The 23491-nt window shown below is 36.3% G+C and overlaps 1 protein-coding gene across 1 annotated transcript in view; it reads left to right on the top strand.

The window, feature by feature from the left end:
- Nucleotides 1–21864, top strand: part of foxn2a (forkhead box N2a) — a 41003-nt gene extending 19139 nt beyond the window's left edge. Inside the window, exons 2-6 of the mRNA XM_039659031.2 lie at nt 8493–9043; nt 16976–17100; nt 18229–18278; nt 18666–18734; nt 21028–21864. Of these exons, the coding sequence (XP_039514965.1) occupies nt 8507–9043; nt 16976–17100; nt 18229–18278; nt 18666–18734; nt 21028–21455 (1209 nt within the window). The 5' untranslated portion in view covers nt 8493–8506 and the 3' untranslated portion in view covers nt 21456–21864. The remainder of the gene's footprint in view (nt 1–8492; nt 9044–16975; nt 17101–18228; nt 18279–18665; nt 18735–21027) is intronic.
- Nucleotides 21865–23491: the final 1627 nt, after the last annotated feature.

Genomic DNA, 23491 nt, shown 5'->3' with positions numbered 1-23491 from the left:
CTGAACTCCAAACTGAATGTCAGAATGGGAAAGAAAGGTGATTTGGTTGTTGGTGTCTGAATATTTCCCAATCTGCTCACTTACTGGGATTTCTGTTGAGACATTCAGATGTCAGAGTCAGACTTTGGCGTAAACAGAATGAGAACATGGATCCATCATGCCTTGTTACCACTGTGCAGGCTAGTGGTGTTGGTGTAATGGTGTGGTGGGTGTTTTCTTGGCACACTTTAGTGCCAATTGGGCATCATTTAAATGCCACGGCCTACCTGAGCATTGTTTCTGACCATGTCCATTGTCCATGCCTTTATGTGTGGTTAACGTTCTTATGTTCTAGTTAAATAGTTCAAGTGTTCATTGAATCGATTGTAAAATCGATTTTGCATCAAAAGACGTTTCCATTTTCCACGACAAATATAGGCAAAAAGAAGGCCCGTTAAAATCGATTCCCTATTTTCGTTTTCGAAAATGCAATCGATTTTTAGAACGTAAAGTGACAGCCCTAGTTTCAAAGAGGTAGTTCACCCAAAAATGAACTTTTTGTCATCATTTACTTATGTCCTCATATTGTTCCAAATGCTTTTTTTCTCTATATTGAAAGAGGGTGACCAATAGTCCTGTTTTCCCAGGACATGTCCTGTTTTCACGTCCTGGATGTTTTTTATAAAGTGATGAAAATGTCCTGGTTTTCAAAAAACTGCTGGGAGAGATCAGCTCTACAGCAAAATATAGATGGACATAAAGGAGGATGAGGAAGAAAAACAGGATAAAGAGGAAGAACAATAAAGATATAAATATATTTCGTTAGTTTGTGTTTGTAAGTTTGTGAGAGCTATTTTTGTTCAATTTTATATATTTAGTTTTCTAATACAGAAGAGACATTATTTCTATCATTATTTCATTAATTATTTTTGAAACAATAAAACATGTTGAGTAACCTCTGAGAAGCCTTGTCTTGTAATATAACAATTTTCTATCCATACTGAGGAGGCATAGCCTTCTTTAAAGGGATACTCCACTTTTTTTGGAAATATGAAGAGTTCAGATGCAAAAGCCTCTAAATGCCATTTGAAATTTTCTTCTAAAATGATCATTTTTATCAAGATTGTATATTTAAGTTCAGTAATTTCACTTAAATGGCAATTAATAGGTAATCTTCATTGCCATTTAAGTGAAATTACTGAACTTAAATATACAAGCTTGAAAAAAATGACCATTCTAGAAGAAAATTTCAAATGGCATTTAGAGGCTTTTGCATCTGAACTCTTCATAGGCTCATTTTACCACTCCCTCAGAGTTAAACAGCTGAGTTTTACCGTTTTTGAATCAATTCAGTCGATTTTCTGATATTTAGAAGAATATCAGTAAGACAGTTTCTGGTCTCATTGACTTCCATTTGTATATTTTTTTTCCTACTATGGAAGTCAATGAGACCAGAAACTGTCTGGTTACTGATATTCTTCTAAATATCAAAAAAATCAGCTGAATACATTTGAAAACGGTAAAACTCAACTGTTTAACTCTGGGGGAGTGGTAAAATGAGCCAATTTCCAAAAAAAGTGGAGTACCTTTAAATGTATTGAAATTAATAAGGTATCTTTGAGTAAACTTTGAGTATCATTTGAGTTTCTGTTCGCTGGACCGAGTGTCCTGGTTTTTGGTAATCAAAATATGGTCGCCCTACATTGAAAGGTAATAAGGTCCAATATTGGTGCAAAAAATATTTCTTTTTGGTCTGCAGAAGTAAGTAAGTCATACATGTTGGGAACATATGGAGCCAATAAGTGCATGTAATGATAGAGAAAATTATGGGGAAAATTGTCAATGTTTTCGTTTTTGCTCAAACTTTTGAGAAGGAATGCTAAAGCATTGACATCTATTTTGTCCTCTCTTCTCATTTCCGTCACCAGAACTTTTGTGTTTCCTGTAGAAAATTTGTGTTCACTTGTAAAAGTTTCTTGGAGGAAGTTATTGGAAAAGAATTAGGGTTGGGTATCGTTTGAATTTGAACGATTCTGATTCCGATTCCGATTTCTTGTTTCGATTCCGGTTCCTAACGATTCTCGATTCCGATTCTTTTAAGAGGCAGGGTCAAAAAAGTTTAGCTAACCTTGCTAACCAACGGCCTTTCTGAAGGAAATACTCCATTTGTCACAAATTTAGCATTTTGCCGAGATTTCGTTATTTTTAGAAAAGTGAAGCCACACTTTGGACCGCCGACATAAGCTACTCATGTTCGACTCGCGCGGTTATGCCAACACTTCCGGTAGACGCTTCTTCGTTGGTGTTGTTCAGCGGTTTCTTCTTCCGCTCGGCGGACTGTGAATATCGAAACTAGGAATCGAAATTTTAACTTTTGAACGATTCCGGGAAAAACGAAAAGTTAGTCCCGGTTCCAATCGATACTCGATTCTCGATACCCAACCCTAAAAAGAATTGACTTGTGATTTTACCAAGCATCTCATTTCCCCCCCATCACCAGAACTTTTGCATTGCCCTGAGAAACTCTCGTTCTCTTGGGGAACTCCAAAAGTTTTGCAAGCAAATTCACACCTTCTGAGGGAATGAAAAGATTTGCAAGCAAACTCCAAACTTTCTTCCTCTTTTCCATCACCAAAACTTTTGCATTCCCCTGAGAAACTGTTCTCTCACAAAAAAAAAACACATATTTTACCCATCACCAGGTCCCTTCAGGGGGAACGACATGAAACGATGACAGAATTTTCCTTTTTAACGGAACCGTCCCTTAAAAAACGATTGCATGCAAACATTTAGTTTGAATCCGTTTCTTTATAATGGAAATGGGTTCTTTTTAGATTTTCAAAATGTTCTTTTAAGAACTGTTGACTGAAAGGTTCTTTGAGGAACCAAAAATGGTTCTTCCATGACATCCCTTTTTTTTTGTAAAGATTTTGCTGAACATGATCAATGCAGGAAACAAGCTGGCGCTTTAAGGCTGGGAGAGAGTGAAAGCGAGCCGTGTCTGGCACCTGCCTCCCTCTCTCTGAATGAAAGGCTTGGCATTGAATGGGAGTTTTAACTTGCAGATAAGCCGGTGGCATCTCTGTGATCAGGCCCTGGTGTCGTCTTCCCCACTACAACCATCCCTCATTAGCGTTCGCTCTCACTCCCTCACAAGTGTGCCATTACCGACCGGCGCTTTGATGCCGTTTGATAAGAGCACGGATAATTATGATAATCACAACGGCAATGATAATCGACTATGAGCTAATGACATAAAAACCTCTTCCCCGGTTGCACGACGGCGGTGCTCAAATGTAGTGGCCGTCTCAATTGTCGAGTAAGTGTGTTGTGCTTTTATGGGCCACCGGCTCCCATGCTACTTCCCAGCAGCACCTGGGAGTATTAGGGCTGTGCTGTGCGGTTCAGGTCAGAGTTTGTGTTGCTAATAGGGGTTAATGAACTATCCAGAGGCTATAGAGTGGAGCGCGATTGAAGTTAATGGGTTAACAGGAGCAGCTTTGTGTGAATGGTAATGACGCTGGCGAGTTAAGGGTGCTTGGACAATTACAACACAGTAAAGGCAGAGAGACGCATCAACATGTCTAGTAAACCAAACCGTTATGCACGCTTGACTGTCCAAAAGGTGAGCGTGCTACACACACTTGACTCTGAGCTGCATTTATTGAAAGTTATTTTTTTGGTCATTTTTTTTTTAAATATATTTTTTTATAATTTGTAATGATATGATTTAATAATTATATTTTTTGTTTTATTATTTATTCATTGTTTTATAGTATTTGTTTCTTTTTTAATTATTTTTGTTTAAGGTTTAATTTAATTTTGTATTTTTGTTGTTTATATGTTCTTGTTTTTAATTTTAAATAATGTTATCACTGTGAAGCTGCTTTGATACAATCTGTATTGTGAAAAGCGCTATATAAATAAATGTAACTTGACTTGACTTGTTTTTAATTTTAAATTGAAAAAAAATTTTTTTTTTAGATTTATTATTCATTTTGAGAATCGGGATGTGCATCTCAAAACATAGTTTTTTTTTGTAAGCATGTGCACTACGAAGTGAAATTTATTTTTTGTTAATTATTTAAAATATTTTTGTAATGATATAATTTAATAATTATATTTTTGGCTTTAGTATTTATTTTATAGTATTTGTTTCTTTTTTAATTATTTAGTTTTATTTTTGTTTAATAATTAATTTATTTTTATTTATTTTTGTTTTTATTTTAGCATTTAATTTTTTTTTGTTTTATTTTATTTATTTTAAGCTTTATTTTTCATCGGGATGTGCCCGATGATCTCAAAACATACTTTTTAATTTATTTTTTTTGCAAGCATGTGCACTACGCCGTGTGCCATTGCTCTGACTCTCTCAAACCTTCGATCCTTTCTCTGTTTGAGTTTCGAGCTTTGGGGAGAAGCTTTGCTTTAACGCATTCGGGCAGTTCTGTTGCTGCCTGACATGTCTGATAACTCCACTTTCCTGAGAGTTATGATTCATCATGCACTGCTTATGACTTATTTATTAATTTTACTGTTTCCATGGCGCTCCTCTCAACCTTTCATTTGCTCACTCATTCTCCACTCGCTCTTTTCCAGTTGCCTCTTCATATCTCTCTTTCGATCCAGGGTTGAAATGTCCCTTCAGCCCGTCTGAGTCTGTTCGTTCCTGGACCTGAAGTTATCCGACTTTAATTATAATTTTTTTTTATTTCTTTTCAAAGACAGTTTTCCCACAAAACTTATTTTACTCTCACATATACTAGTGTACTACTTACTGGAAATGCACAGTAAACAAATAAAACTAAAAAAATTAGAATATCGTGCAAAAGTTCATTTATTTCAGTAATTCAACTTAAAAGGTGAAAATAATATATTATAGACTCATTACATGCAAAGAGAGATATTTCAAGCCTTTATTTGTTATAATTTTCATCATTATGGATTACAGCTTATGAAAACATTTTCACTATATTCTAATTTTAATTTCGGGACTTTTGTATATTGCACATTTCATGCATACAGAAAGAAAATGTATTGTGCATATGCATAGATGCTGCAAAACAGCACTAGTATTTTGATCATACACCATTGCAAATGAAATGAGTGAAACGCAGTGTGATCGGAAAGTCTCTTCTAGGCTAAGCATCGGAAACTAACTCTAACAGTGTTGTGTGTTTCACTTCTGAAGTTGTTGTTTTATGCATGACCCGTACCAGACTGGTCCTGTCTGACCTAGTTCGGCATAAAAACACTGGTAAACCCTTCCCAGAGAGATCTACACCCCCCACACACACCCCAGACCGTCTGGTGTCAGTGTACAAGTGGCGTGTGTATGAGAGTGATGCCATTTGATGGACTTTCCCTGCTCTTATTCAATCCGCTGTCTAATCCGCCCTCCTAATTGAACTGACGGAGCGGTTGTCATGGTGACATCGGGGCAGGATTGAGCATGGTGTGACTAGGCGGCAGGGATTTGCCAATTCGCTTGACGCCATTGACCCGCTTTCTGCCGTAATGCCACGGCTGGGGCTCATCTGTCCCTTTTACATTAATATATTTGTGTTGTGCAACTTAATGCTGTGGCAACTGTTGGAGAACGATTACGCACGACACTCTGGAACAATAGCTGGAAGCGTGGATCCATATGATGATGATGGCTTTAGAGCATCCACACTTTAAATAATGCTGGGTTGTGTCAATCCGTTGGGTTAAAAATGCAATTAAAAGGTTGCAAGTTGAAGTTGGGTTAAAATTTAAATTACATTTTTAACCCAACATTTGGGCTTGTCCATATTTGACCCAAATTTGGGTTCAAACAACCCAGCATTGTTTAGAGTGCACACAAATGTGATCCACATCAGATGAATTTTGTTATTTAGTTATTTTAGGTTTTGGTGCACAATTATGACTGATACTCTGAAACAATAGCATGAAATGTAGATCCATATGATATTATTTATTTTATTTATTGTTTTTAATATTTATTTGTATATTTTGTCACTTTATTTTACTGATATTTAAGATTTTAGTTATTTTAGTTTATTTTATTATTTTGTTTTTTAAAGTTTTAAATTTTGTATTTTTATTAGGGCTGTCAAACGATTAATTGCATCCCAAAATAAAATTTTGTGTTGCATCATATATGTGGGTGCACTGTGTATGATTATTTTATATATATATATATATATATATATATATATACAGTATATATATATATATATATAAATACACACATGCTTGTATATATTTAATACATATTTTCATGTATATATATATATATATATATATATGAAGAGTTCAGATGCAAAGTGCCATTTGAAATTTTCTTCTAAAATGATCATTTTTATCAAGCTTGTATATTTAAGTTCAATAATTTCACTTAAATGGCAATGAAGATTACCTATTAATTGTCTTTTAAGTGAAATTACTGAACCTAAATATACAAGCTTGATAAAAATGGTCATTTTAGAAGAAAATTTCAAATGGCATTTAGAGGCTTTTGCATCTGAACTCTTCATATATATATATATATATATATATATATATATATACACACACAAGCACAAAATAATTATACACAGTGCACCCACACATATTATGTAAACATAAACTTTTATTTTGGATGTGATTAATCATTTGACAGCCCTAATTTTCATGTACATATTTTCTAATTATATTTTATATATATATATATGCATGTATGTGAGTGAGTGAGTGGGTGTATAATACTAATAATTAAGAATGATACTCTGTAAACCAGATGGATAGCGATTTCCCACTGAACTGTTTCATACAAATGCAGATATCCGGCAGCGATGCTCTTCTGCTTTTATAGGCAATAGGTTGCCAAAGCAACACTGTCACCTCTCTTTCCTCTGTAATGGATGAGCGGAGACGCACTGCTTTCTGGATGTGTTTTGTCCTCCTCCACTGGTTGTGAGCATCCGATTCTCTCCTCAGCCAGTGGCTTCGAGGGCTTCTCGCGGTGGATGGCTAACTAGCGGCTGCGTGAGGAGGTGGGCGGTGATGGGGACGAGACCGGGTCATCTCAGACACACTCAAGAAACCTCAAAAACCCTCAGACACAAGAGGCGCTCCTTCACTGCGAGCGCTGAGTGACTGCGAGGAACGAGGCTTTCTCAGAAAGAGAGATTATTGGATGGGAACGAGGGACTTTAGAGAAGAGAACGTAGCGAGAACTTTGGCTCAGAGCTTGAAAATGGTTGTAAAAAAGGGGAAAGGCTTGAATTAACCAATCACTCGATGTGTGCCATGAGTTTGATCAGTTTTATTCCCAATCCTGTTTTTTGTTCGTACTTGACTTGATTGAGCACTGTTTGCATGAGTTTGATGCACTGATCTTAAATTTTGATCCTAAATCTGATACTGATAAGCTGATAATTATTTTCACGTATTGGCCAGTACAATTTAGCGTAAAAACAGTAAATAAATTTTAATAATAATGAAATATTAGTAATTAGTATGTTATGCACAAATATTTGAAAATATATACATATTTGAAAGTATATAAAATAAATATTAATTGCTCAATATATTGCATTTAATTGCATGCTAATTTGTTCATTTAAGCAACTTCATGCACGTTCTTGAGGATGGCAAAGGTCATTTAAAAATAGATGGAAATTTGTATGCACAATTAAATATTCAATATTAAGTTACACTAATAAATAAAATAAAATTGCCAGATAATTAATGTACGTAGATATAGTATATATTGTGCATAACTAGTTTGATCAGTTGCATTATTTGGGATTGCACTTAAAATGATTCTCCACGGATTAACAGTTTTCTTCACAATAACTATTTTTTGTTCGTACTTGACTTGATTTATCACTGTTTGCATGAGTTTGATGCACTGATCTTAATTTTATCTTAAATCTGATACTGATAAGCTAACAATTATTTTCACGAATTGGCCAGCACTATTTAGCATACAAAAGTTAATACATTTTAATAATAATGAAATATTAGTAATTAGAATGTTATGCACAAAAATTTGAAAATATATACATATTTGAAAGTATATAAAATAAATATTAATTGCTCAGTATATTGCATGCTAATTTGTTCATTTAACAGTTATTTATAATTTATTAGTGTTAAAGTTTAAGCAACTTCATGCACTTTCTTGATGATGGATGGCAAAGGTCGTCTGAAAATAGATGGAAATTTGCATGCACAATTAAATACTCAATATTAATTTACACTAATAAATAAAATAAAATTGCCACATAATTCATGTAGATATAGTCTATATTGTGCATAACTACTTTGATCAGCCGCATATAGTTGCATTATTCGGCATTGCACTCAAAATGATTGTCAACAGATTAAGTTTTCTTCACAATCAAATTAAAGTGTCTTTAAGTTTGATTAATTCACTTCATCCGTTCTCAATTGCGTTTCAAAATAATTTTTCTACCCGATAACCTTTTTTGTGCAGCCATAATTTAGCCATTATCTCACTTCTTTATTCCTCCTCTCCGCAGACGTCCTTGATTTAATGGGTCCAATCATCGGGATGTCGCCGGATAAGAAAGCAGAATCCCCGGGTGTTCTGGGGGAGCAGCGGACGGGCCTGCGCGGGGTTTGCGGGACGTTGCCCGAAGCCGAGTGTGCCGCCAGTCCTCTCGCCACCAGCTTGGACCGCAGCTCCAGCTCAGGAGACGAGGAACTCACCAACCTCAACTGGCTCCACGAGAACCTGCTCCAGAACTTCACGCTGGGCGGCCCCGAGGCCCAGTCGAGCCCGAGTCCACTGTTCGACATCGAGGGGAACCGCGGCAGATCCGTCAGCTCCTCGGCGGCGTCGCACGGGGGAGAGTCCATGAAGTCCAAGCCGCCGTTCTCCTTCTCCCTGCTCATATACATGGCCATCGAACAGTCTCCCAGCAAGTCTCTCCCGGTGAAGGACATCTACGGCTGGATCCTGGAGCACTTTCCGTATTTCTCCAGCGCCCCCACTGGCTGGAAGAACTCGGTGCGGCACAACCTCTCCCTCAACAAGTGCTTCCGCAAGGTGGAGAGGAGCCTTGGGAAGGTGAGCTCATAGTTTTGCTTGTCTCTCTGACTGGTTTAATTTTCTGCACAGCATCATGGGTAATGTAGTTTTTCACCAAAAATTCCCCTTAAAGGAGTAGTTCACTTTTGAAAAAACTTTTGCTGATAATTGACTCACCCCCATGTCATCCAAGATGTCCATGTCTTTCTTTTCTCAGGTTTTTGATGAAAACATTCCAGGATTTTCTCCATATAATGGACTTACATGGGAACCAGACGGTCCGAGGTCCAAAAGACAGTTAATAACAGTTTCAGATGCAGCTTCAAATGTCTTTAAACGACACCAGACGATGAATAAGGGTCTTATCATGCGAAACGATCGGTTATTTCAAAACTTATTCCAAAAATGTAACTTTTCTAAGGACAAATGCTAGCCTTTCTCCATTCTGTGAGGCGCGTTTGTAACGTCACGTAATACGTAATTACGTTCAAAAGGTCACGGGCGACGTAGCCGGAAGTACAGAGTCAGTGTTTACAAGTTGAACGCATAGGTTGAACGTGCAAACTAACTCAAACGCCGTTTACAAAAAAAGGAATTAAAAGGTAAAACAACGATGTCGGACGATTTTTGGTTCTGTACTTCCGGCTACGTCGCCCGTGACCTTTTGAACGTAATTACGTATTACGTGACGTTACAAACGCGCCTCACAGAATAGAGCAAGGCTAGCATTTGTCCTTAGAAAAGTTACATTTTTGGAATAAGTTTTGAAATGACCGATCGTTTCGCATGATAAGACCCTTATTCATCGTCTGGTGTCGTTTAAAGACATTTGAAGCTGCACTGAAACTCTCATTTGGACCTTGAACCGTTTGGACCCCATTGAAGTCCATTATATGGAGAAAAATGCTGGAATGTTTTCATCAAAAACCTTAATTTCTTTTCGACTGAAGAAAGAAAGACATGGACATCTTGGATGACATGGGGGTGAGTAAATTATCAGCAAAAGTTTTTTCAAAAGTGAACTACTCCTTTAAATACAATTATTTGTAAATAATGGGGGTTGACTGCTTCAGGAGAAGCAAATACCATCGAATAACATCTTCCACGTGGTGCAAGCGTAAGTGTGACGTGGATTTCTTCTCTCCGGTGTGAAAAAGAGGCGGGGAATCTAGTCAAGGTCACTGCTCCTCCCTGAGAGCAAACACACTCCGATAGCAGCTTATCTCCGCGCAGAGATCCACTCACACACACTCTGCTGGAGGAGACCCAGAGCCAAACACAACAGCTCCTCTTCCTCGGGCTCCTGTAGAGGCAGTCAGTGTGTCAGTGGCTCCACACACTCGTTAACAAGTAGAGACAATTAGGTGTTTCAAATGCTGCTGGATATTTTCACTTTGGATAGTTGTTATTTTGGTGATTTTTAGTGGATGTGTTTTACTAGCACACATGTTTTAATACCAAGGACCCCAAAATATGACGGTCAAAATGTGAAATAACCCCTTATATTTAATATATAAATAATGATATAAGATGAAGTGTGATAGAATTAAAACGTCATGTTGTGTGAAAATGAAATAGTTGGCGACGTCATTGTGTTTAAGCTAAAAGCAAGTGAATACTGATGTTATCTGGAACATTTAATTATGAATTAAAATTATTATTATTTTTAGCACTTTTACTTTTTCTTTACTGCAAAACAAAATATAAATTAATTAATCCTAAATTTAATTACCTTTATTTTAACCAGATTTATTGTTGCAATATTTTGCTGTACAGAAAATTTTAAATAGATATTACCGTAATGAGAGAACCTTGTGTTAATGAGATTTGATAATGAACAAAAAAAATTATGTTAATTTTTTTTTTTTTCAGTCATTAGTCTGCCACTTTAAGTAAAAATATTGGTCCAAAGCGTTCTCAACACTAGGGCTATAATACTATTCGAATTCCATTCCTTGTTTTATTTAATATTCGAATAATATTTGAAAATTAAATGCTAAAATTTATCGTATTATTAATATTTACAACATTACACATGCTTATGGATCGCCAGTGCCACTATAGCATGTGGTTGCTGTTACACGTTTGGTCCGACTAGAGGGACATCTAATACACTTTTTATTCGTGCTGAATTTTGTTGAAGCGCTTCCGATGGTTTTCGGCTGATATTTCGATGCGCATCGAATCCGTTGAGATATTTGCGGGGTTTTTTTTCTTTTCGCTTTTTACGTCGTTTAACATTTATGCTACCATTTTTTGACAGTTGTTATGATGATACACCGTGGATAACGTGCACACTTTTGTTACGATTCAAAAATGTTATTGTTCATCAGACGAAACGTGTAAGCCAAGGCGGCGAAAAGGCAAGATTGCATATAAAAGAACGCAGAAGAATAAAAAATATACATAAAAAGCAATATTCGAACAGTAACTTCAGCATTCTAATAGTTAGGGTTGGGTATCGTTTGAATTTGAACGATTCTGATTCCGATTCCGATTCTTTGTTTCGATTCCGGTTCCTAACGATTCTCGATTCCGATTCTTTTAAGAGGCAAGGTCAAAAAAGTTTAGCTAACCTTGCTAACCAACGGTCTTTCTGAAGGAAATAATCCTTTCTGAAGGAAATACTCCTTCTGTAAAAATACTCCTTTTGTCACAAATTTTGCATTTTGCCGAGATTTCGTTATTTTTAGAAAAGTGACGCCACACTTTGGATCGCCGACGTAAGGTACTCATGTTCGCTCTCGCGCGGTTATGCCAACACTTCCGGTAGACGCTTCTTCGTTGGTGTTGTTCAGCGGTTTCTTCTTCCGCTCGGCGGACTATGAATATCGAAACTAGGAATCGAAATTTTTACTTTTGAACGATTCCGGGAAAAACTAAAAGTTAGTCTCGGTTCCAATCGATACTCGATTCTCGATACCCAACCCTACTAATAGTATTGATTTTTTTTTTTTTTTTTATATATATATATATATATATTTGAATTATATTCGAATTTTGGAACAAGCATGATCAACACTAGATCTATAGTTTTATTTGAAACCAACAAACCTTTGTTTTAAACATTTTAATGATGTTTGCTATGAAATTTTGATCTCTGATGTTTTTATTAGTGCTGTCAAATCAGTTAATCGTGATTATTCGCACCGAACATAAAAGTTTGTATGTTTGTATATTATACATTTACAAACTTTTATGTTAGATGCGATTTAATCAATTTGACTGCACTAAATTTTATATATGACTTGCACATGATTTAATTGCTCTTGCTAGGAATAAAAATTGTAATTTATTTTGCCATTTTTGTATTTAGGGAAGCGTAGAGAGCGTATCTGGAAATGTTGCGAGCGGAGTTTAAACTTTAAAAAACACGTGTGTGTGTGTGTGTGTGTGCACTGACCATTACGCCACAGCTTTTTGTTTGTCCAAACGGTTTCAGACTCTTCCTCTGACTGTACGGTCCGTGTCATCTCCTGCGTTAGGAGGACCCGACGGCGTAATGTTGAGATGTATTTACTAATGGCAGCGAGAGAGATTGTGTGTAATTGGCTGGCTGTGAAATGATCTTTTCTCGACCCGGGAGAGGTCAGCGGGCGAGACACTCCCAGTGAGAGGCCATCCGTCAGACACACACGCAACGAGAGAGACTGAGGTTTCGGATGACACCAATTGGTTTCGGTTGCCATGACGACGTTTCCTCCTTCCTGTTTATGAGCAGGCTGGTAATCTGAGTCAAGGTTATAGCCCTCCTCCTTCCTATTCCTCTGTGCTTCTCTCTCTCTGTGTGTGTGTGTGTGTGTGTGTGTGTGTGTATATATTTGAGCTGTCAAAATTAAAGCGTTAATGTATGCGATTAATTTTTTCAATTTAGCGCAATTAATGCAGCATCCTTTTTTCCCATCATCCTTTGGCTAGTGTTACCTTCAGAGCTTGACATTAACACCCGCTGACCCCTCCAAATGGGTGTGTATTGCAGTCTCTCCTAATAGACATTTTTGCTGGGTTGAATTTTATATACATTTTTCAATTAATAACTGAAATAATAAACTAAGTGCAATGTATTTTTGTCGAAAATATAGATTTTGACTAGATCAATGCATAGCGATACTAATAACTCTTCCAATACTAATTTTCCGCAGAACAGATACACACAATACCAGCTTCTCTATCTCTCTCTCTCTCTCTCCTCACTCACTCGTTTCATACAAACCCGCCTCTCCTCACTCGCTCGTTTCATTTGCTCCGTATCAATATTGTTGGTGTGTTACGTGGCTTGAATTTCGGCGTGGTATTGCACTTGATTTGACTCATTCCCGCAGACTCAGAACTCAAAGTGCGTTCACATAAAACTGCTTGATGTCAAAATGCTGAATAACTGAATAACTTTTGCAGTTTTAATAAGGCAATTTAATAAATAATTGTATATATAATTTTTTTTTTAATATATCCTACCTGTTAGACCTCCCTGAAAGTCTAAGGTTACAATGGTCAAAAACAATGAAAACTTTGTGCATTTTGATAGAGCAAGTTAAAGAAAAACTGGTCTGACTGGGCCAGTAGAAAAAAACTGTGTGCTTATACTGTATATTGAAGGGCAGGTAAATTTATTTATATTTATGAATCTCAGAAATCTCTGTATGGTTTTCTACCTTTAACACCCTTGACTCCCGGCAAAATCCATCCATTAGGTGCAATAATAATCAGTCCCTCCAGGATTTCAGGATTTTTTTTTGTGATTTTTGCGATCAAAATGACTGATTTTGTGGTGGTAATTTCCAAAAATTTGTGAAAAAATTTGCGATTTACATATAACATTTACCATAATAGTATTCAGTCCTTCCAGAAAAACGCTGAGTTTTTTTGTGATTGTTGCGGGCAAAAATCCTTGATTACGTGGGCCGTTTTCTTTAAAAATGCAATGGAAAGAATATGCGGGATATTTATGCAATTTTATGGGATGAAATTGCAGGAATTTGCAAAAATTGAGGGAACTTGCAAAAATTGCGGTTTGATGAAAAAGAGAAAAAAAGTGATTTCCCCCAACATCCTGTTCTCACTAGGCTAATGTAAGAGTCATTTCTTATTACTTCCTTTGATAAGCAAGCATACTACATCATAGAAAGTGCTGGGAATATTTAATTTCTCATCTTGTTTTATTTCAGACTGTAATGAGTGTAAATAAGGTGTGGCCCCTTTAAGAGCTGCGCGCTCCCTGTTGAACTCTCTGCAGTGTCTCGAACACCCCATGTGTGCGGGTAATTTCTGTTTCATGCTACTCCTTTTATATTGTTGTTTATTAAGGAACGACGTGGCGGTAGAACGTGTGACAGACAGTTATACGAGTTCGATTTGTGAGATGTCGATCGCCTCCGTGAGTCTGTCTGGCGTCGCGTAATTGCGTCACAACAGGGGGAAATGGCTGCTCTTTTGTGAAGCAAACGCACATTTTTCAACTTTCTGCTAAGGTACATGTGACTTTTTTTGCAACGAAAATGCGAAGATTATGAAATTATGCAAACCCCACATATTTTGCACGGAAATCGTCAATTTATGCGGCGAAAGTGCGGCGTATTTGAAAAAATGCGGCCCCCGCATAAATATGTGGACTTTGGCTGATTTTGCGTTGAATTCAGCGATCGCATAATCGCGTTTTTCTGGAGGGACTGAATAATTGAACTGATGCAGTAATTGCGAGCTGATCCTGTCATAAACATCCTTTATGCTGCTCACAACCACATTCTGCTGTTAATCGGGCACTCTTAAGCGCTGCTCATACACTCCCAGCAGGGCTATATTGCCAATCTCATGCTTAGATGATCATGTGTTCAACAGCGAGGACTTCTCATCGGCCCGTTTTGTCATTTTCTTTGTGTGTTCAGTGTGAAATGTGCCGCTACATAAAGGGTGTTTCTTGCACACCTGCCATTTTCTGACGCCTTCAAACTGCAGGTTAATGTCTGTGGCTTATATTGACAGGAGAACATCTGACCAGTGTAAAGTGACAAACCACAGAATATTTATCCACACGTGAATCCAGTCATAAAAGTGGAATCTACTGTATAACGTCGAATGTCATAGAATTGGCCAAAATATAAAGTCTGTATCAGGATGAACACAAGAACTTCAAATTTCATTTGATAAAACTTTCTAATTCTATCTATCACTCATTCTATTGTTTATTATATAATTTAGGGTTAGGGTAGGTAACCCTTCTATCATTTGCTCTTTCTATAAATTATTCTATTGGTCTATCTTTCTATTTGTCTATCGTTCATTTTTTAATTTGTTCAAACAGTTCTTTCTTTTGGTCTATGGTTCTATCTATCGTTCTAACGATCTACGCATCATTAGTTTTATCATTCGTTTGTTTCATCTATCATTCTATTGGTCTATCATTCTACCGTTCTATCTGTCTGTCTGTCGTTCTATCTATCTGTCAGTAGTTCTATCTACATGTCTGTCGTTCTATCTATCTGTCAGTAGTTCTATCTGTCTGTCTGTCGTTCTATCTATCTGTCAGTAGTTCTATCTGTCTGTCTGTCGTTCTATCTATCTGTCAGTAGTTCTATCTATCTATCTGTCTGTCGTTCTATCTATCGGTCAGTAGTTCTATCTATCTGTCTGTCGTTCTATCTATCTGTCAGTAGTTCTATCTGTCTGTCTGTCGTTCTATCTATCTGTCAGTAGTTCTATCTGTCTGTCTGTCGTTCTATCTATCTGTCAGTAGTTCTATCTATCTATCTATCTGTCTGTCGTTCTATCTATCTGTCAGTAGTTCTATCTGTCTGTCTGTCGTTCTATCTATCTGTCAGTAGTTCTATCTGTCTGTCTGTCGTTCTATCTATCTGTCTGTCGTTCTATCTATCTGTCAGTAGTTCTATCTGTCTGTCTGTCGTTCTATCTATCTGTCAGTAGTTCTATCTGTCTGTCAGTAGTTCTATCTATCTGTCTGTCGTTCTATCTATCTGTCAGTAGTTCTATCTATCTGTCAGTAGTTCTATCTCTCTGTCTGTCGTTCTATCTATCTGTCAGTAGTTCTATCTGTCTGTCTGTCTGTCGTTCTATCTATCTGTCTGTCGTTCTATCTATCTGTCAGTAGTTCTATCTGTCTGTCTGTCGTTCTATCTATCTGTCAGTAGTTCTATCTATCTGTCTGTCGTTCTATCTATCTGTCAGTAGTTCTATCTATCTGTCAGTAGTTCTATCTATCTGTCTGTCGTTCTATCTATCTGTCAGTAGTTCTATCTCTCTGTCTGTCGTTCTATCTATCTGTCAGTAGTTCTATCTGTCTGTCTGTCTGTCGTTCTATCTATCTGTCAGTAGTTCTATCTATATGTCTGTTGTTCTATCTATCTGTCTATCATTCTATCTATTTGTCTGTAGTTCTATCTATCTGTCAGTAGTTCTATCTATCTGTCTGTCGTTCTATCTATCTGTCAGTAGTTCTATCTATCTGTCTGTCGTTCTATCTATCTGTCAGTAGTTCTATCTATCTGTCCGTCGTTCTATCTATCTGTCTGTCGTTCTATCTATCTGTCAGTAGTTCTATCTATCTGTCTGTCGTTCTATCTATCTGTCAGTAGTTCTATCTATCTGTCTGTCGTTCTATCTATCTGTCAGTAGTTCTATCTATCTGTCAGTAGTTCTATCTATCTGTCAGTAGTTCTATCTATATGTCTGTTGTTCTATCCATCTGTCTATCATTCTATCTACGTGCGTTCGCTCACTCAATCTAGCGGTCTATCTAAAGCCCAGTTCTATCTATCATTTTAACATTCAATCTGATTATCTATCATTCTCTCGTTCTTTCTGTCTGTGTCTATCCATCATTCAGGTTTAGAGTGTGTGGTTCCAGTCAGAGAGACCTAATGGTTGTAATAAGGCAACTATATTTCTAACAATACGTCAGATGTGCTGAAGTCTCGTTTTGTCTCTGACCACCTGTGTGTGTTTGTGTGGTTCTGGTAGGTTAATGGGAAGGGTTCTCTGTGGTGTGTGGACCCTGAATACAGACCCAATCTGATCCAAGCCCTGAAGAAACAGCACTTTCCCACAGCCCACTCCTTCTGCACTCCCCCTGCTTCCCCGCCCAGGTAACACACACATTTACTGAGTCACCTTTATTTATATAGCACTAAATACAATACAGATTTTACAGACTTTACAGAGATAACAGGAAAATGATGCTACAAAGTTTGTTTCCAGAAGATAATAGTGTCACAGTTTTTGTTTTAAAAAACTTAATTTAGTTCATTTATATAGTATAGGCTATAGTACCAATAATTATAGATGCAAGATGCTTACTATTATTCGTTGGAAATGTCTGTCCCCCTAAACCGATCTGTTTCTGTACATTTCCATTCTAGAAAAGGTGGAAAGCTAGAAAGATGCCAAACAGAACTTCATAAACAACCATTCAGTTGATATTCAGTCTGATATAAAATCATTTTAATTGCAAATATGGTGTGTGAATTGACCGTTTCGGGTTTTTTTTATTCATTTCAATGACGTCTGATTGTTATGCCAAAGAACGGCATAAAGATGCTGAATTAAATTACGCCTAGTTTCTTAGATTTTACCATCTAAAGGAAAGTTTGTTTACACCATGAAAAAGATACAGTTATAAAAATGACTTTAATTGTAAAAGAATAGCAGAAACCACAACCATAACGACAACTGCACAGGGAACAATATTGTCTTTCAGAGGGTTTTTTTCCAGCTTTATTCAGACTGTCGGTCCAAATCAGATTTTTTTACATATCCAGTTGGAATCTGATCATATTTAGCAAATGTGAACGGCATAAAATTACATGAAAAGCTTTTTTTTAATATATATATATATATTAAATGCGTTTAAGCTACATTCTAATGTGGTTTGAAATCACATTTATAGAAATCCGTTTCTGCTCCTCTCTAATCAGATTTTGCATCATTTGTCACTTTCTCGCGCCACGAAAACATGTAAGACGTTGTTATAGGAAACATTTGAAAGTCGCTGCGGAAACGAGGGGCTTTCGCACCAGGAAGAGAGGAGAATATGTGAAAAATAATGTGTTTCAAGCTAGAAAACCTGTTAGTAGACCTAGTAGAGTCTTAAAACCAAAGGGAATCACAGGTCTCCTTTAAGTTGTCATTCGGCGCTCAGGTTGGTGGAAATCATTATTTCTGATCCTGCTTTGTGTCTTACGGTCTGTGTGTGTGTGTTTCCGTGTGTGTGACAGTGCCTTCTCACCCGCACGCCACCTCTTCCTCCAGGACTGCTCTCTGAAAGGTGAGACATATTTTTTTTTTCAGGTAAATGAGTAAAAATTATAAGTGCCGCTTTGAAATCTTATTGGTTAGAATATTCTCATCTCTCTATAAAAATCCAGGAAATTCATTGGTCAGAAAGTTTGAGAACCCTGTGAAATGTTCTTTTTTTTGGTTTACAATATTTTCATTGTTTATCTTGATGGAGCTTCTCTTTGTCTGTCACCTTGAGTTTGGTGGCAGTTGTTCACTCTCTCCTCTGTCTGGTTGGTAATGAATAATTCAAACTTTCTGAAGGGTTGCATGGAAACAGAGAAACTCCAGCCCCTTGAATTCCTTCATAGACACACACACACACACACACACACACACTAACACTGACCGCTGTGTGTCTTGTGTCCTTTTATAGAGTCGGACATTGATGCGGCGACTGCTATGATGCTCTTAAACTCGGCCCCTGGACACCACGCTGACCCATGTAAGAGAGGACCTCAATCTGACACGCTATAGTCCTGTCTAACCTTCTATATATATATATATTCTATTTCTGTTATCTAACCTTTCTGTCTGTCTGTAGTTCGTTCTATTTATCAGTCATTCTGTTGTTCTATCATTCTAACATTCTATCTTTCTATTTCTGTCTGTCTGTCTATCTATCTATTTATTGTTTGTTCTATCATTAATTCTATCATTCTATCTATCTATCTATCTATCTATCTATCTATCTATCTATCTATCTATCTATCTATCTATCTATCTATCTATCTATCTATCTATCTATCTATCTATCTATCTATCTATTGTTTGTTCTATCATTCTATCTATCTAACATTCTATCTATATTTCTATTTCTGTTATTCTATCTATCTATTTATCTATCGATCTATCGATCTATCTATCTATCTATCTATCTATCTATCTATCTATCTATCTATCTATCTATCTATCTACCGTTTGTTCTATCGTTTGTTCTATCATTAATTCTATCTATCTATCTATCTATCTATCTATCTATCTATCTATCTATCTATCTATCTATCTATCTATCTATCTATCTATCTATCTATCTATCTATCTATCTATCTATCTATCTATCTATCTATCGTTCTATCGTTCTATCGTTCTATCTATCTATCGTTCTATCATTAATTCTATCATTCTATCTGTCTAACATTCTATCTATGTTTCTATTTCTTTTATTCTATCTATCTATCTATCTATCTATCTATCTATCTATCTATCTATCTATCTATCTATCTATCTATCTATCTATCTATCTATCTATCTATCTATCTATTATTTGTTCTATCATTAATTCTATCATTCTAACTATCTAACATTCTATCTATATTTCTAATTCTGTTATTCTATCTATCTATCCATCCATCCATCCATCCATCCATCCATCCATCCATCCATCCATCCATCCATCTATTGTTTGTTCTATCATTAATTCTATCTTTCTAACATTCTATGTATCTTTCTATTTCTTCCATCCATCCATCCATCCATCATTTGTTCCATCATTAATTCTATCTTTCTAATATTCCATGTATCTTTTTATTTCTGTTATTCTATCTAACCATCCATCCATCTCTATCTATCTGTCTATCTCCCTGTCTTTCTATCTACAGTTCGTTCTATCATCCATGCTATCTATCGCTCTATCACTCTTTCAGTCTATGTATCTGTCTGTCTCTCATAATCATATTTCCTCATAATGTTGATGTTGAGAGTCTGATGTTCTGCCCAGTGTCTCCATGTGCAGTGGATGAGTCCGTTTAGTTCAGGTTCACGTTTGCATCTTTATTTATGGGGATGGATTTGCAAATATGTCTGTGTGATGACTAAAAGCTCTTGCTGGTAATTAGTGCAGCATTGCACTTCGTTCACACGTCTTTATCCTTGTTAAGCGTGTCACTGTAGTGTTCTCTACCTCTAATGAGCCTTAATCACCCATAGCAGAATTAACCATCACAAGAGTGCTTCATTAAGACAGGCGGATGAAAGGACTTGATGACGCGTTTCAGAACGCCAGTTTACAGATTGACACTTAATACGTCGTCAACTAAATGAAACAAGAATTTTCAATCTGGCTTGATCCAATGTTCAGATTTCTGTTCTGGATCTTTATGCAAATTAATGCATATTTAAAGGGGACCTGTTATGCTTTTTTATTTTAAACTTTCTTGAGTGTGTGATGTTGAAAAAGGTTGTTGTTCTTCTGTATATCAGTGTCAGTGTTTCTGAACTCCTGAAACGCCTCCATTGTAGTCTTGAGTTTCTTAAACACGTCACAATATTCCTCATTTAAATAATTAATGCGCAGAATAAAGGGGCGGGGCCTGGTTGAGTTAGTTATAGTGTGTTGAAACTGGCGGTTATGTTAAGGGGCGGGACATTTCCCAAAGCGCTCGACCAATCACAACGCACTGCTCCAGCCGACCAATTAGAGCACAGTGTGCTTTTCAGAAGGCGGGGCTTCATAGAGACAGGAACTAAACAGAGCGTTACTGACAGACTGGGAAGAGAGGAGCCGCAACAATGGAAAATATGAGGAAAATAATGTGTTTTTTGAACATCCAAGCATGAAAACTTATTCTAGTAGAGCCTAAAAACTAAATCAAGACTTAAACATCTTTTTGTTGCATTTCTTATTGCAATCAATGAACTGGGGAAGTATGGTGATATCTGTTACTTAACCTGGGGTGACACGAATGATGATGTCAGAAACATTGCATTACAATGACTGTTGTGTTTTTGGTCCTCAGGTGACCCGGACAGCCCTATAGACCTCTCGCGCCGGGACTCGGTCCTAGTGAGCAGTGACCCAAAGCAGGACCACAACTACAGCAGCTCGTCCTTCCAATGCTGCTCGTCTCGCTCTTCCTCGTCCTCCTCGTCCTCACTCTCATCCCTGGACGAGGCCGGCTGTGAGTCCGGCCAGGCCCGTCGCGCCGGGAGCGAGGGTTTCCATAGCGATGAAGACTCGGATGAGGAGAGGAACCCACGACTGCCCTCGCTCACCGTCAAGTGTCCTCTTCCGGGAAAACGGGCCCGGCACGAGTCCAAACCGGAGCTGGACGAGGAGTTGAAAGAGGCGGCCGGGTCTCTCTTGCACCTCGCCGGGATCCGATCCGGCCTGGATCTCTCCAAGCAAAGGGCCAAGAGTAAAAAACTGGAAAAGCACCGGAAATAAAGCCGAGAAAAATTCCTTAGTGACGATTTGAACCCTCAGTGACTGTGCCTCCTCATTTTCCACATCATGGAAACCTTCTCTCTTGTTTTTGTTTTTCTACATTTTTCGTTTTATACGAGAGAATTTCCCTCCCGGACTCAAACCACGGCAATAGCAACTCTCACACGGAGGTGAACGAAGCCATACTGAGCGCGAATGGAGAAACGTTCACGATGAAGGAGAAACCGAGGAGAAATTGTCGTTTTTTTTCTCTTAAACGTTTGCATGCTTCCTCTTAAAGTGGGTGTCCTACTCTTCCAAGTGAATCGGTGGTGTTTCTGCAGAGAACGAGTGCATGTCCGTGTTGTTCCCGGCACTAACCTCTCCCGTCGTCCAACGAGAATTACACCAAGAGTTCCCAGGTTTTTTTCTCTCTCTCCCTTTTAATTTGAATTTTTTTTGAAGTACAAAACAATGAAATGCAATAATTATCATCAGGCGGCTGGCGTGATGAGGCACTGGAGATCACTGCGGATGGCAATTTATGGATAACGGATATGTTTTTCTGTTTTATTAAAGGCTTCATAAGTGGTGAATCTCATGAAAATATGTTAGGGTCACACTTCACTCCAGAATCAAAAAAGAAAAATTGTTTAGCATTAAAATAAAACTTTTTGAGATTCATTATTCCCATTTTTCTCAATAATTCTCATTATATATTTAAGTTTATATGGATTTTTCGTTTGTGGTAGCACATCTAATATTACCATGCTCTAGAAATATTAAATTTCAGAGTTTAAATTAAGGTAGAAATTGTTTTTTAAACTTAAATTTTTTAAACTTTTTTTTTTTTTTTGCTTTACTTTGATTACAGTAATGAGTTTCTAGGAAAAATATATGAATAAATAATATATATAAATATATAATAAATATGTTAGGGTCACACTTCAAAATCAAAAAAAGAAAATAAATTGTTTAGCATTAAAATGAAAGTTTTTGAGATTCATTATTCCCATTTTTCTCAATAATTCTCATTATATATTTAAATATTGTATATTTAAGTTTATATGGATTTTTTTTTGTGGTAGCACATCTAATATTACCATGCTTTAGAAATACTAAATTTCAGAGTTTATACAAATCTGAATTTACAAAATAAAAATTTCCTTTTAAAATCAGCCAAAATTGGCATACAAATAATAAATTAAGGCAGAAATTATTGTTTTTTTAAACTTTTTTTTTTTTTTGCTTTACTTTGATTACAGTAATGAGTTTCTAGGAAAAATATATGAATAAATAATATATATAAATATATAATAAATATGTTAGGGTCACACTTCAAAATCAAAAAAAGAAAATAAATTGTTTAGCATTAAAATGAAAGTTTTTGAGATTCATTATTCCTATTTTTCTCAATAATTCTCATTATATATTTAAATATTGTATATTTAAGTTTATATGGATTTTTTTTGTGGTAGCACATCTAATATTACCATGCTTTAGAAATACTAAATTTCAGAGTTTATACAAATCTGAACTTACAAAATAAAAATTTCCTTTTAAAATCAGCCAAAATTGGCATACAAATAATAAATTAAGGTAGAAATTATTGTTTTTTAAACTTAAACTTTAAAAAAAAAAAATTTTTTTTTGCTTTACTTTAATTACAGTAATGAGTTTCTAGGAAAAATATATGAATAAATAATATATATAAATATATAATAAATATGTTAGGGTCACACTTCAAAATCAAAAAAGAAAAGAAATTGTTTAGCATTAAAATGAAACTTTTTGAGATTAATTATTTCCTTTTTTTTCTCAATAATTCTCATTACAATAATTATTTAAGTTTATATGGATTTTTTTGTGTTAGCGCATCTAATATTACAATGCTCTAGGATTACTAAAGAAAAAAAATCCTCCAATATGTTTATAAAAATATAAACTTACAAAATAAAAATTTCCTTTTTAAAATCAGCCAAAATTGGCATACAAATAATACAATAATTTCTACCTTAATTTATTAGTAATGAGAGTTTATAGGAAAAATGTGCTTA

Source organism: Pimephales promelas, chromosome 11 (genome assembly GCF_988280905.1).
Source record: "Pimephales promelas chromosome 11, fPimPro1.hap1.1, whole genome shotgun sequence".
NCBI classification, from domain to species: Eukaryota; Metazoa; Chordata; class Actinopteri; order Cypriniformes; family Leuciscidae; genus Pimephales; species Pimephales promelas.
This window is presented reverse-complemented; position numbering and strand designations above follow the sequence as displayed.